This window comes from Paroedura picta, chromosome 9, assembly GCF_049243985.1.
Source record: "Paroedura picta isolate Pp20150507F chromosome 9, Ppicta_v3.0, whole genome shotgun sequence".
NCBI lineage: Eukaryota > Metazoa > Chordata > Lepidosauria > Squamata > Gekkonidae > Paroedura > Paroedura picta.
The window spans coordinates 25,139,766-25,154,791 of NC_135377.1; the positions used below are offsets into that span (position 1 = coordinate 25,139,766).

The 15,026-nt window shown below is 40.4% G+C and overlaps 1 protein-coding gene across 3 annotated transcripts in view; it reads left to right on the forward strand.

Annotated features, from left to right (window-relative positions):
* The window catches only part of MMP16 (matrix metallopeptidase 16), a 187,437-nt gene that overhangs the window by 157,924 nt on the left and 14,487 nt on the right, over window positions 1-15,026 (forward strand). For all 3 annotated transcript variants that reach the window (XM_077351973.1, XM_077351974.1, XM_077351975.1), the window contains 2 exons: window positions 2,920-3,070; window positions 9,962-10,077. In XM_077351973.1, the coding sequence (XP_077208088.1) occupies window positions 2,920-3,070; window positions 9,962-10,077 (267 nt within the window). The remainder of the gene's footprint in view (window positions 1-2,919; window positions 3,071-9,961; window positions 10,078-15,026) is intronic.

Sequence of the window (15,026 nt, forward strand, 5' to 3'; positions counted from 1 at the left end):
TTAGTTTGTACCATGTTCACCCTCCATTTATCCAATGGCAGGACATGCCATCACTCTCAGTCATCGTAATACTAGAATTTGGGGACACCTGTAGTAGATTCACAACAGACACAACTGCTTCTTAACATAGGGTTAAATCCAACCAGCTTTTCCACTTTCACCTAATTCCTCTCCTTACTCCATCATATCCAAAGGACCTTCCTCCTTTCTTTTTTGCCCATGAAAAAATTGGTTGGCCCCAACCTATTATTTAATTTGTGGGGTTCACTGTCTCATGATGTAGTGATGACTGACCACTCTGGTATAAGTCCTTGAAAGGGAAAAAAAATTCTTGGATAATAGGGCCATCAATCAGTGTAATCTACCTCACCAGGCTGTTGTGAGGATAAAATGGAGGAGAAGAGAACAATAAACTGTTTGTATGCCTATCAGGGAGAAAGGCAGGAAATAAATTAATTCAATCAATCAGTCAATCAATGACCATTAGCCAGTTCAATATTGAGCAGTTGAAATTGTATTGGTAGTTTGAATAGAAAATTAGGATCTGGAGATCTATAGTGGGAGGGGAAATCAGGACAAAAAGTCCCTCTTTGTCCACTGACAAAAATGCCCTTCCATTAGTAGAAATGAGCTTTGGATTCAGCCAACAGTGTATTTTTATGCAAAGGGTATTGGTTGTTAATGTGCTTCTTAAGCTATTTCAAATGTATCTATATTGGCCATGAAATAGCCAAACTGAAGTACCAGTGATTTTGTTGCTACTGAATTTCCCCCAGTGAAGTTAATGAGACTTGAAAGTGCTTAACTTTGGATGAGTTGCACCCATAACACTTAATTTTTTAAAAAATATATGCATGCTAATTTGAGGCAACATTTCTGAAGGCAGATTGGGAAGGGAACATAAGAATTTCAGATAGTTTCCCAGTGTAACTCTTTGCACCAGTAAAATCTGTTCATTCTCCCTAAAAACTGCTACATAATAAAGATGTATTCTGCTTTAAGAGTATGCCAAATATCAATTATTATTTTTGTTGTCTTCTCTATCTAAATAAAATTATGTCCTTTGCTTTCATTTTCATCTATCATTAAACCACTTCCTATGCAAGCATCCAGGTCAAATAATGAATTTCAATGAGAAAAGGTTAACAGTTACCTCAAGGTGAAGATCTCAGAGTGGGGAATCCTGGCCTGGACTCAACTGTGAACTCTGCCATAGTCATACATGAATTTTGTGTTTTCCTCTCTTCCTATTTACATGGTTCCCATTCTGGATAGGACTATTTGACCTGTGCAGAAGACCATATGGCCATCTGTTCTTATGCAGGGAACCTAATTGTCCTTCTCTGGACCTTTTATGTCCAGGGAGGGTTGCTGGAGTAACTTGTGTACCATTTCACAGCCCTGATCTACAGCAGAAACAGTGCACATAAGAATAAAAGAGAACACACAAGTAATATATAACTATGCCAGAGGTCATAGGCTAGGTCTTAGGCTCCAGCTTCTCATGCCCCCTGAACTCTGTCTCATAGACATCAACCCAAAGTGTGCCTGATAAATCCTTTTTGGGGACACAGGTTATAACCCCAAGTGGAATAACACTGCATAGTTGGAGCAATGTAATGCCTCCTTGTGTAAGAAGACTGGCTCTGCAATGTAGTAGCAGATGCATTCTGATGCTTAAAAACAGAGAACAAACCACAGTAAAGCAGCTGATGAAAGCTCAGCCCTGCAAACTCCACATAGGAAGGTTTGCCACTAGATCCCATTTCCTAATTAAAAACATGATAAAAGAGGATGCTGTAAATCACAGAGGTCCAAGAGAAAAAACATTCCTTCCTTTCCTCCCCATACTTCCATATTATTCTTCAAGAATTTGCTGATTTAATACCACCAAGAGATATCTATTAAAAAAAAAAACAAAACCTGTGAAACAACTTTCTGTATTTTCCATCACAGGAACTCTAGCGCAAGCTTGATCCTCAGTCTTTGGGGTGAAGTAAAGTTTCCTTTTTAAAGTGATTACAGAAAAACAGTGCCTAAAGGCTGTTACGTGTTCCTGAAGCCAACCAGCCCAGGCACTTTGTTCACTGCACAAAAGTATAGAGAGTCTTGTTTTTTTGTACTTGTTGCTTGTTAGAATGATAGGTGTACAGAAAAGCTATCCGAGAACACGGACTTTCTCATTAGCTCCACTACCTCAGGGTGCCTTAGGGTATGTCTGCTCTACAAATTGACAGCCTGGTCCTGAGGAACTGTTTTACTTGCAGCACCATAAATTGAGGTTTTCCACTCTGTAGTCAGGGGTACTGACGGGAAAAAAAAGACCTTCCATTCCCTAAGGACTAACAACATGCTGCGGAATTTGAAATAGAACATGTCAGTGAGATGGTAACCATAATTCATCTCAGTCACTTTGTACTACAGTCTGCCAAGAGGTTGATGGTTACCCCCTCCAGTTTTTTTTTCTTATTGGTATCCCACCAAGCCACGTGAAGCCTACTTGCTGCTCAGCACCATGGACGGCCAAATATTTGTCAAGATCTCCCTGCCCATTTTTGCAAACTTAGTCAGGCAGAAAAACAGGAGCTTTATTAATTTCCTGACCAACCACCCATAATAGCCACTGGACAGTGTTCAACACAGTGGCTCACAAGCTGTGCATCTGTTTGAAGGTCTGCAACTTATATCATTGACACCTGTTTGCCCGTTGGGGTCAGCATAAATCATTGGTGTCTGTCTGCACATTTAAATTAAATGTTCCAGAATCAAAATTTAAAATATTTCTTCTGCAGTGCTCAAAGAAACGTTAATCATGCTTAAAACCTAGTGAAATTTAGCTTGCAGATCTGGAATGTATCGAAACAATAGACTATAATTATGAAGCTCATGCATATATTTCTCTCTCTCTCTCTGTCTCAGGTAACAAATTCTGGGTCTTCAAGGATACCACTCTCCAACCCGGCTATCCTCATGATTTGGTAACATTGGGCAGTAGCATTCCACCCCATGGTATTGATTCAGCAATTTGGTGGGAAGATGTTGGGAAAACTTACTTCTTCAAAGGAGACAGGTTGGTATACATATCTCAGAACAAACAGTCTCCTTGTCATCATTGTCATAGCATCTCATGTTCATGTGTCCCAGAGAAAAATTATGATACATAAGGAACATTTAGTCCTTATCTTGTATGAACTCTGCATCTTTGCCATCTGCTAAACACTGTTGCACATGATGAACCTGTGCAAAGCTTTATGGATACCAGAACACTACCTGGCACTGCCAGGAGCTGGGAATGGGCAAAGGGTAGAAGGGACACCGCACGGAGTGCAGATGTCATACCCAGATGAAAATTCAATGTGATGTCAGTGGATTTTATGGAAACTGTATTGTTACTATAGTGTTGGCTGACACAAAGACATCAGTATCTGGTTTTTCACCTGGACATGTTGTCACCTGTTACACAATTTCATTTCCACTCCCCATTGTGTCTCCTGATGGTGCAGATGCAGCCTGTAGCCTCAGGAGATCACTGGCCCAAAGCAAGAAAATGGAATGCTTGTTTATACCTTCTCATTCGGGTTAACACCTATCTCTTTTGTTTTGCCCTATATCTGTAAATCTTTTAATGTGCAGAACTGCAGACGTTTTATGCAATATTCATGTACAGTTTATTTTCCTACAAACAACAAAGGATGTTTCTTACATGCAGCCAATCACAGGTTGTGTCTCCTTTAGCAAATATCTTTAGAGACTGGGGCACTGAAAAAATATTATTTACCTGTCTCCCTTTCTTCACTCTTTTGTTTTGTGCCTTCCTCCTGCCCTGTGCACATCAATTTAAAAATCCTAGCACAAAAACATGCAATGCATGTTCAGGGATGATATCTTGTGCTCCATTTTCAATAAAATGTTGGAGAGTGGAGACAGAAATGAAAGATAAAATGGGATATCTACAATATATCCTGTCAGAGCAAATAAACTTTATTGCATGGCCTTGGGATTCTCCTTTTTATCATGTGAAATATCAATATTCATCATCAAGAGTTGCTGAGGAAGACTTGGGGTATTTGAGTAGTTGGTCATTATTTCACTTGTGAGAACTGAATCCTGATCTTCATTATGTATTGTTTAAAACTCAAGAGTCATTGGAAATTAAGCTGTTGTCACCTGGCAAGCAAGACTGGATCAAGGGAGACTGAGGCCCTTCTCTCCTCACTGCCCCCTCCCCTCTCTCTCTCTCACTGTTCTTGTGGATATAATTTGAAGGTGGAAATCACAGTGTAGAAAGATGTACACACAAATGATTCCCCACCAATATTGCCTATGAACTAGGGGGGTAGGGGTGGGGGATGCACCAAACATTGTAATTGGAACAATAGCACGAGGTCATTTCCAGGATGAATCAAGTCAAAATATACTGGTTCAGTATACTGGCATACTGGATTTTTTTATACTCCACTTTTCCCTACCTGAAGGAGTCTCAAAGCAGCTTATGATCGCCTTCCCTTCCTCTCCCCACAACAAACACCCTGTGAGGTAGGTGGGGCTAAGAGAACTCCAAGATAACTGTTCTGCAAGAACAGATCTAAGAGAACTGGGACTAGCCCAGGGTCATCCAGTTGGCTGCATGTGAAGGAGTGGGGGATCAAACCCAGCTCATCAGGTTAGAGTCTGCCGCTCTTAGTCACTACACCATGCTGGCTCTCTACCCCAAGTCTCCCATTGAGTGCCAGCTCTGTCTGGGAACCCTACCATGAACCTAAGCCATGAACCTAGACTGCCACCATGTCAATGTGTGTATCTTTTCTCAGTCATAGGAAGAGCAGGAACTGGCTAGGCGACTCTCTGTTGTACCCGTTTCCATTGGAAAGCCTCCCTTCCTCTCGCTTCCAGCAGGCATTAGTGAGGTATTCTCCAGTGCACCTGCAGGTAGCTCCACCTGCGAGTACTTCTTTCTGGGCAACATTTGTCTTGATTATCATGTTATAAACTTTTTATTCTGAGATGTTTGGGGAGCCAAGTTTCTATGAAAGCAAGGTAAAAATATAAGAAACTAAATGCTTGATTCCGACTCCCTTCCATCTGTCAGAGGTCAAGAACCCTTAAAACAAAAGGGAACTGTCCTGACAGCCTATCTCTCTCAGTCTGTAACTGTATGGCTCTGATCAAAGGGCACATTGACATTTGGATATACACACAGTATTCCCATATGAGAAACAGCTTATTTACTCACTTAATGGAAAGGGAACAGTTTTTCACCTGCCATGAAGATTCAGATATGAAACTTTCCCAGTATTCAACAGGGAATTCTTTGTATGCGCAAAAGCTCTCAGCACCCAATATCAGTTTGTGAATGTCTTCATTCCAAATTCTTAACATATAAGAAAAGATCAGATCTCTTGGATCAGATCAGTAGACCATCTAGTCCAGCATCCTATCCCACACAGTGAACAACCAGTTCCTCTGGACAGCCAATAACAGCGCATAAAAGCCAGGGCCTTCTCCTAATGTTGCCTCCTGGCTGTGGGATTCAGAGCATCAGTGCCTCTGAAGGTGGAAGTTCCCCTCAGTCACCATAGATAGTAACCACTGATAGACTTATCCTCCTTGAATCTATCTAATCCCCTCTTAAAGCTGTTTGTTTCTGGGGCCATCACTACCTCATCTGGCTGTGAAAAATAATATTTCCTTTTGTCCATCCTGAACCTACTGTCCACCTGCTCCATTGGATGCCCTTGGGTTCTAGTATTTTGGGAGAGGGAAAAACAATTCTGTTTCTCCACACATAATTTTATAAACCCCCTTAGGGTTTTTTTCTTTTTTCTAAACTGAAAAGTCCTAGACTCCTCAGCCTTTCCTCATAGGGAAGACACTTGAAGATAATCATCTTGGATGCCTTTTGAAAGTCCAGGTATGTAATCTAGGTGACCATTGTCTATATGCTGTTCACTTTCTTGAAGAACTCCAAGGTGAGACAGAATTCCCCTTTGCAGAAGCCATGCTTATTCTCCCTAAGCAGGCTTTGTCCCTCTATGTGCCTAAGAATTCTATATTTTATTACTGTTTATACTAATTTGCCTGCAATGAATATTTGGCAGCGTGGCTTGTAAATTCCTGGTTCTCTTCTAGGTCCATTTTTTATAAAAGGGTATAACATTTGCTACTTTCCAGTCTTCTGCAGAATTTAGTGAATTTAGTGATGCTACATATACAGGTTTGTTGATCAACTAAATTACATCTAAGTTCCTTAAGAACTCTCTGGTGTATGCCATCAGGACCTGGAGGCTTACCAGTTTTTAATTTCTCCGGTAAGTCTAGGGGTTCATCTCTGGTCACCTCAATTTGCCAGTACTTCAGACTCCCTTCCTTTAAATAGGGGTTGAGGTATGGGTATGTGTTCCATATGTTCCATAGTGAACACAAAAGCAAAATAGTCATTGAGCTTCTCTGTCAACTCCCCATCTTCCTTTAACACAACCCCTTTATTCCTTTGTCATCCAAAGTGTAGTTATGCTATGACTATGGCATAAGCAAGGCTGCATTCAGACAGCTTTGTTGGTTTGTCACTTCTAGTAATGAAGATCTTTGGATTGTGTTATACCCTTGCTCACATCCCCAATTATTCTGTTTGCATGGGTCATGCTGCTTGCCCTTTGTCCAGAAGAGGACCTAATTATCTTTCCATTTCTGATATACAACATGTTCGATAAAGAGGGAGTGTCTCAACCCAGTCTTACAAATGGAAGCTTTCTTCTTATCTCTGTACCATTCATCAGGAGAGGAAGCAGGCAGCATCTTGACAGCTGAAACTTATGTTTCTTTCGAGCATCCTGCAAACAATCAGTTTCCGTTGCAAACAAAGCCTGTCATATAATTTGCTTCCCATGGATGAAAAGATTTGTTATTTTAAGTTTACTCTTCAGTCAGTTTTCAACAGTCATGTTCTTGGGAGATCATTTTGACAGCAGACATTTTTTGTGTCTGTCTTCATGACTTCTGCTTTTGATAAGCTTGAGTTTAACAGAGAATTTGTGGGAAAGATTTCTTTCCATAGACTGCTTCATTAAGTTAAAGTCTTCCTAAAAATACCGTTAGCTGTAACATTGCTACTAAAGAAAACTTCTGTTGATGGAGAACTTGCTACTTAGAGCCATAACAAGCATAATGAGACTCAGCAAGACAGAAATGCAATACAGTATAGAAGGAGAAGATCTAAGAGCGCGAGTCTTGCTGAGATAATTGAGCTATTATAGGATATTGACCACCAGTGGGAATAAGCCTCTATCCCACTAAGCATCTCAGTACATATTGTTTACTCACCTTTTTTCCTTCTAATATAACATTAGAGTTGAATTCTCCTGCTGGTTTTAATTGCAAGCTAAGCCTATTACAGTTTTTTTCCCTCTGAATTGGGGACAACCCACTGTTATTTTTTCAGTAGCTATGAGTAGGGATTGGCATAAACCAGTTCATGAGCCAAAATTCAGCTTGAACTTGGCCCAGTTCATAGTCCATGAACCGATGTTCCGGGAAGGTGAACAGTTACCAGAATTTTGTCTGTTCAGGCCATTTAAACCTAAGGGCTGAGCAGGGCAGGCCTGCTTATCAGCTGCCTCACTCCCCCCCCCCTTTGCTTCCAAGTGGGGGAAAGCATTTCACTAGCTGTTTTGCTTCCCATTTTAGGAAATTTTTAGGAAGACTTTAACTTAATGAAGTTGCCTATGGAAACAATTTTTTCTTACAATGTCTCTGTTAAACTCCAGCATATCAACAGCAGAAGTCATGAAGACACAGACAGGCACACATGACCGGGACAAAGGGGATCTGAACTGGCTGGTTCAGTTTGGGAAAATTCTAGCTCAGTTTGGTTCAGGATTCAATTAAAGGACTGCCCTGAATTAGAATTTTTCAGTTCATGCCCATCCCTAGTTATGAGTTTGGTAGTCATGAAAGAGTGAGAAACAAGAGGCTTCCCATTTAAGGGAAGACATTTAAGAAAATATGGAAGAAATATTCCGGGTTTGATACAGTGAGGAAGTAGATATAAATGATGATTAAGAAGACCCATGATCATCTTGAATAAATCTATGTTAACTTTTATACTGGATACAATGTGTATGTATATTTCTGAAGGAACCTTGAAAAAATGAATAGGATTCATGCAGTAGACCAATTCTTTGGAGGTATACAGGGAAAAGTTTCGAGCAATGGTGTTTCTTCATCTTGTTTCTGAGCAGTTTCTCTAATTTTGCTTAATTTGCATTGCCAACCTAAACCATGTCATATCCTTCTAAGCTCATTAGTTCTGATGGATTTAGGAAGACGTAAATCTGTTTAGGGTGGCAGTTGTTTCAATATTTTAAATATTTATTTAATTATTTTGGACTTCATTTATACCCTTCCTTTGCTCCCAGTGGGAACCCAAAGCAGCTTACAACATTCTCCTTTTTATCCTTGCAACCACCCTTAGAGGTGGGTTAGGGGGAAAGTGTGAGACTAACCCAAGGTCACCCAGTAGGCTTCCATGCTGGAATGGAGCTTTGAACTTAAGACTTCCAAGTCCTAGTCTGACAATCTAACTACTTCACCATGCTTCTTTTCCCCTTCCAGAAACATCCTCAAGGTAACTCACATAAAATAATAAAGAGTCATTCAATTCAGGTTGCTTCTGCCTTTGCTCTTAAGTAGCAGTCTTTTGAACCCTTATTTTTACATCATTATGGTGGTCCCCTTTCACCATGTCTCGCTACTCACAGTTGGCTGTCTTGGGCTTCCGTGATCGCCGAAGCGCCGAAGTTGGAAGCCAAAACGACTTGACCGAAATGGTCTCTGGAAACTACCGAGAGCCTGTTCCTGAGACCCCCTCCACCCAAAAACTTTGCTGAGTTCACAGTAAAAAAATTCCCAGCAGGAGATCAGAAGCTGACTCCTGACGGATCCCTCCTAAGCTGGCTGTCCAGTTCTGGTGGCTGCAAGAAGCCTGGTCCGACAGATAGATAAGAACAGATTGCCGACAGCCAAACAGCTTTCAGTTAATTGGCTCCCTGATTGTCAGTGGTGGACAAGTGATGAACCAAACCAGCAAGTGTTCAAGCATCCTCAGTTGCTTTAAGCATTTTTCTTCCAGCTCAGTTCAATTCTGGTATCAGAACAGAAGCTGGAGGAAAACACTTCAAGGAGCAGAAAACAGAAAGGAGATGACAGGGCTTCATTCCTCTCACCCATTTCATATAAGGTTGCTTTCAACCATTCTGTTGGAAGGGGGAAAATAGTGTTATTTCAGTGTTCAAATCCTTGTCTTTGGATGACCTCAAATTGGGCTTTGGATCTTTGCCTAAGGCTAAAATTGAAGCATAAATCAAAGAAAGAAATATCCATGGAAGGCAATATAAAACCCCCATTCACTTGTGGATTGTTCACCTTTCAAACATCTCACGGTTTGTTTCTGCTGTGTTTCCACTTGATCATGCACACTAAAGATCATCTATACCCAGTATACTTTCAATGGCATCCCTTAGCAGAGTTACACCTTTGTACGCCAGTGGGCCAAAAAGAATGTAAGGGTGTCACAGTTTGTTACTTCGAACTTTCATGTGCTTGATTTTTTTTCACTGAAATATTTCTTTGTAACTATAGTCCTATGTACATTATTCAGCATCTTGAATTATTTAATGCACACTGCATGACTGTGTAACAAAAGACCTCTGGGATGCATATATAAGAGAAAAGTTAAGACCGGATTAGGAACTTAACTCAGAACTTATTGGTTAGTATATGATTAAAATTTTGACTGAAACAGTACTGTAGATCTCGGCACTTCTTGTGCTGCTGTGCAGAAACCTAAAATCAAATCTGGCTGCCCTTATTTCATTTGTTTTTCGCCCAGTGCATTATTCTTCCCAATCTATCCTTTGCACAGGAGGTATTGATACATGCAGATGTTTGCTTCTGTTTGTGTTAGGTACTGGAGATATAGTGAAGATATGAGAACTATGGATCCTGGTTATCCAAAACCAATCACCATCTGGAAAGGTATCCCAGAATCTCCTCAGGGAGCCTTTGTCCACAAAGAAAATGGTATGTATTTTCTTGGGAATATTCATGCACTTTAATAAACCCTGATTCTCATCAGCCTGTATCCAACCATGCAGTTCCATGGGCTAAGATTTGTTTTATAAAAGGAGCCAGTAATTTTTGCTACTTCCTCCTCCTATGGTGTCACAATGAGCCTTTTTGAATTCTATTATTGGGATTCAGCAACAGTTCAGGAATAGGGTCAGGGCAGAGTTGTGGGTGGGGTTTGAAGTGGGAGGGCAGGATCAGCAGAAATTATGCACCCTTCTTAGGAAAATGTGTCCTTAAGTGCCACTTGGAACATATAGTTGGACACAAAAATACAATTTTTAATTTCTCCTTTATCCACACTCTCTAGTTATCTCAATGTGTGCAACTTTGTACCCATATTTTCTATTTAAAAACTGCTTCATACTTATTTTAAATCATTGAAATGTTGAATAATCCCAAATATGGCCTGCCACAACATGCCACAATGCCTGGGGCCTACCTACTTTCCTGTGTTTTCTGGGGGCTACCTACTTCCTGACATCTGACATATCCATCCAGTATCCTTTTTCATCTTCCTGTTCTTGTACATTATTCTTTGCTCGATTTACACTTCTTTATTTTAGTTTGTTTCTCTTCCATGTTCTTGCCCTTTCTCATCACTCATTCTCTTATGAGCCACTCAGTCATTCATCCTAACCCTACACTATTCCTCCAGCCGACTTTGAGATGTACTAAAGGTGATGGGAGAGCTCATGGGGTACAGTTGAGATTACGAGATTGTGGGGGAAGAGCCGAACTTTAGACCACTGCTACCAATTCGCAGCAATAACTACCGCTTAAAGGGTAAGGCAACTGAGCTTGTAGCTTAGTTTTGCTCATCTTCATTTTGGACATATGTTTGCTTGAACCTGCTCTGCCACAACAGCACTAGCATCACACCAGTCTAGTGAGCTATGCTTCCTTTGTGGAACTTCCCAACTCCCTGTAATTAATCCTGTGGCCATCACAGCCATTTTTGTGGTAGTATCCACAGCCTTGTCTTAAAATTTCAAAAGTGAGTGTAGGATCAATAAGGCTGGGAATCTGTATCTATAGTTCCTGACCCTTGGATAGATGGTGCCATATCATTCCACTTTAATGTAAAAGTGGATATGAGCTGTCTGCCTGAACTACGTAGCAAAGAGAAGCTTTCTCGGTTCATGACTCAGTCATTATTTTAATGGGGTTTTAATGGGGAATTTTAATGGTTAATATATTGTATTTGTATTAAAACATTGTGAACCGCCGCGAGCCGGTTTCCGAGAGTGGCGGTCATACAAATCAAATAAATAAATAAAATAAATAATTTTTTTCCAAAAGTGTAGCTTGTAATCACGTAAAACAGTATTTCTGTTTATCTTTCCTCTGGCTAATCACAGTGCCTCTTAAAATCAAATGCAGGTGATTCTGGGGCAGAACAACACTAAGCTTAAGCTCTCTGTGCCTACAGTACAAACCACAGGGTTGGATCCTAATTGGTGTGCAGGCAATAGCCCTCATGGAAGCATGTCTCCCCCCCCCCCATGCAATCTATTGAACCTCTGAAGGGTGGTTCAAGTTAAATTGGGGGTGAAGTGAGAATTTGTCATGAGAAGAGGAACCAGGGGACAAAATCGCCATCCATTCACTATTCACTAGAATCCAGCTTACTTGGGAGTAAAATGGAACTTCAGGACTGTGATTGTTTCCTCTGGTAGGATTTGTTTATAAAAGGAGTCAGTAATTTTGCTATTTTCTCCTCCTATGGTGTCACAATGAGCCTTTTTGAATTCTGTTATTGGGATTCAGGAACAGTTCACCTTGTGAAGCCACCCAAAATCTCAAAGTGCGGAAGTCATTACTTCTGGATGCATTTTAATTTAGTCATGATTACCATAGGCTAATGATAAAGAGGTTGTGCTTTATCATACAGTTTGCCATAGCACACCCAATCACAGCCTGGGCCACTGATGAGTTCTTCATACAACATGTCGAGCCAAAAGGGATGGGGACAGACTGATAATGCAGTAGTCATGTGAAGTAGATTTAAGTTTACATCCAAGGTAATTTAAATATAGAAAGATGGCTAGATCTGTGAGCAAGGCTATAGTTTCAATGTATATTGTTATATAATTCAGTGCCTTATACTAACGTTTTGGCCTCCATATACTGTGGTGTATGTCTGGGTCTTGCCGGTTTCCATTGTATGCATGTCAATTCCTGCCTTTGGGCTGCTAGCAATTTGATGACATAGCCTTTAATTGCATGACTTTTGGATGCCTTTGAGGAAGACAGAAAGAGAAGTGGCTGGAACCAGTTTGAATTGCTATGTGCCTCCAGGACTGCATATGTGATTGATTTATCAGAGATTGATTTTTTTCCCTTTCTCTTTCCCGCTACTTTCTCCAATCTCTAATGCTATCTTATTTTCATTTCCCTGTAAAAAGATATAAGACAATTTTCTTCTCTCATTAAGAGTATTTATTCCTTCCTTTGGCTCAAATAACTAATTGCTGCAGAAAGCATTTTTTAAAGAATATGCTTAATTGCTTCCTTGCTTTGAGTCTGTTTCATTCATCAGTAGAAGCTCTTTTCCTGAATCGGGCAGTTTGACTGAAGGATTTTTTTATTTGCTCTTCACAGCAGGAAAAGAGTACATGCGGATGACGTTCTTACTCATTTGAGCAACAAAAATAGCTTCCTTTGTGCGTATCTATAGCTGAATATGTATGCATCTTTTAAACATAAAGATGGATATATAATTGCGTACAAATCTCTATCAAAGAGCAGATACAAATGGTAAATAAATGTAGTGAACGATCCAAAGTATACTGGCCTATAACATGCATACAGCTTCACGTGTAGAAGACCCATGCCATTCTCTTTCATTATATATACACATTCGGCTGTATGTGTCTTCTTAAACATATGAACATTTAGTATTCAACTTGCAAATTGTAATTAAAGTACTGGTTACAATTATCAGAGATACTTTACTGCCACTATATCTTGATGCTTAGGTAGTACAGTGATGCTGCTGCTAAAACATCAGTAGAGTTTTATTGCATACCCCTATTAGAGAAAAAGTGATGCTTTTCACCTCCCTCTGGTATCTTGTGAGTAGGAAATAAAATAAAAAGATGAGCTACAGTAGAAAATGGAACTGCTGTCACCAGTAAGTGGAACTAATATTTTGTCTTTGTTTATGTCCTGCAAAAGAAACATGTGGAACATTTCGGAGGGTATCTGGCTTCAGCCAGGGCTCTTCTGTAACAGTGAGTACCAGTAGATTCAAGTGGGTAGCCATGTTGGTCTGAAGTAGCACAACAAAATTTGAGTCCAATGACACCTTTAAGACCAACAAAGATTTATTCAAGGCGTGAGCTTTCGAGTGCAAGCACTATTCTGTACCAGTGAGTACCATTGGCCCCTGTATTGGGGGAATCTCCTTGTGTGTTGGCCTGCCCGACACAGCAAGAGAAAGACAGAGTGGACCCTCAGGAACAGCCTAGCGGGGATCTGCAGAGGGAGGGGAAATTGGTGGAAATTGGCTCAACCTTATGTATGCATACTGACAATGTGCTTTTTTTACAACAAAAAAAGTACCGGGTTCAGCACTACCAGAAACATACAGCTGATAGCACCACTCACTGGAGAAGTTATCTGAATGCTTAGAGACAAGCAGATGCTCTTTAAAATCATATAGTCAGGATCACATTACAGTAGAAGCATGGGGTTTGCTTCTTTCTCCGTAATGTGTGAAGCAGTCCTTAAGTCGTACTGAACTCCACAGGTTACAGTTACTAAAGGACTGGCTGAGCAACATGAGACTTTGACAGACAATAACACTAAGGTGAAAACAGATTTTTCTGCCTCTTCACCCCCCCCCCAGCCAAATTTTAAAAACCCTTAGGGCTTTTGGAGAGAAGAAAATAAGTATTGAAAGGTGCCTGGCGAAGCCTGCAGGAAACAATGCTGTGAATTGTTCCCTGAAGTCAGGATCCCTGCATGGCTCAGTTGGTGATTGCATCAGGAGACAAAGGAACGAGCACAAATACAAATGAGAAATTCAAAGTCTACTTTCAGAGAACTCTGATTAAATTTTGCCTGAAACCATTTCCCTTCTACTTCTTAGATAAAGATTTGACTTGAAATTGCCCCAGATTGCCTGAGGGGAGAAACTTTAGAGGCACTGCTTCCAATTAAGCAGCATCTCACATTAATATAGTAGTAATCCTTTTAGCTGCCTAGTTTTGTTTTGGAAGGTGGAAAAACATTCGTGGATGAATCCAAAGCAAGTGGGAAAGGGCGAAATTAAAGTTGCTGCATTTTATGCCCACTCTAAAAGTGTCTTAGCAGAGCAGCAGAATGAGAAAACGTCTTTTACAGAAAAAGTTTGGTCTTCAGATTAAATCAGGCTTTCTTAGCCAGGGTTTCATGAAACTCAGGAGTTTCTTGGTGACCCTGGAAAGGTTTCCTGAATGGGTGGGAGTTAATTTTAAACATATTTTTAAAATATGTTAAACATTATCTGGAGATATGGCAATATATGTCTCATGTCAACATAGCTACCCCTCCCAAAATGACCAGTGATGGGTCTGGACGAGGGCCCCAAGTGGGCATGTGCACAGCTATGCTTCCCAACCATATTCTGCATGATTGTGCCACTTCTCGAAGCCTGACGAATATTTCAGGGATTTCTCAATAGTAAAAAAGTTGAGAAAGGCTGGATTAGTTAGTTAGGCAGGCAGGCAGGCAGATAGACAGATACTTTTGAAACAAATGCTAACATTTTTATCTCATAGTTGGATAGAACAGAAAGCAATAGAGCAGAAAGTACGACAGGTAAAATTATCTGATATTAAATGCAAGATTAATGAGAACTTTAGTGTAAATAACCCCAGGAGGAGTCTGTTTCTTGTAGCCATTCAAGAGGGCCACTT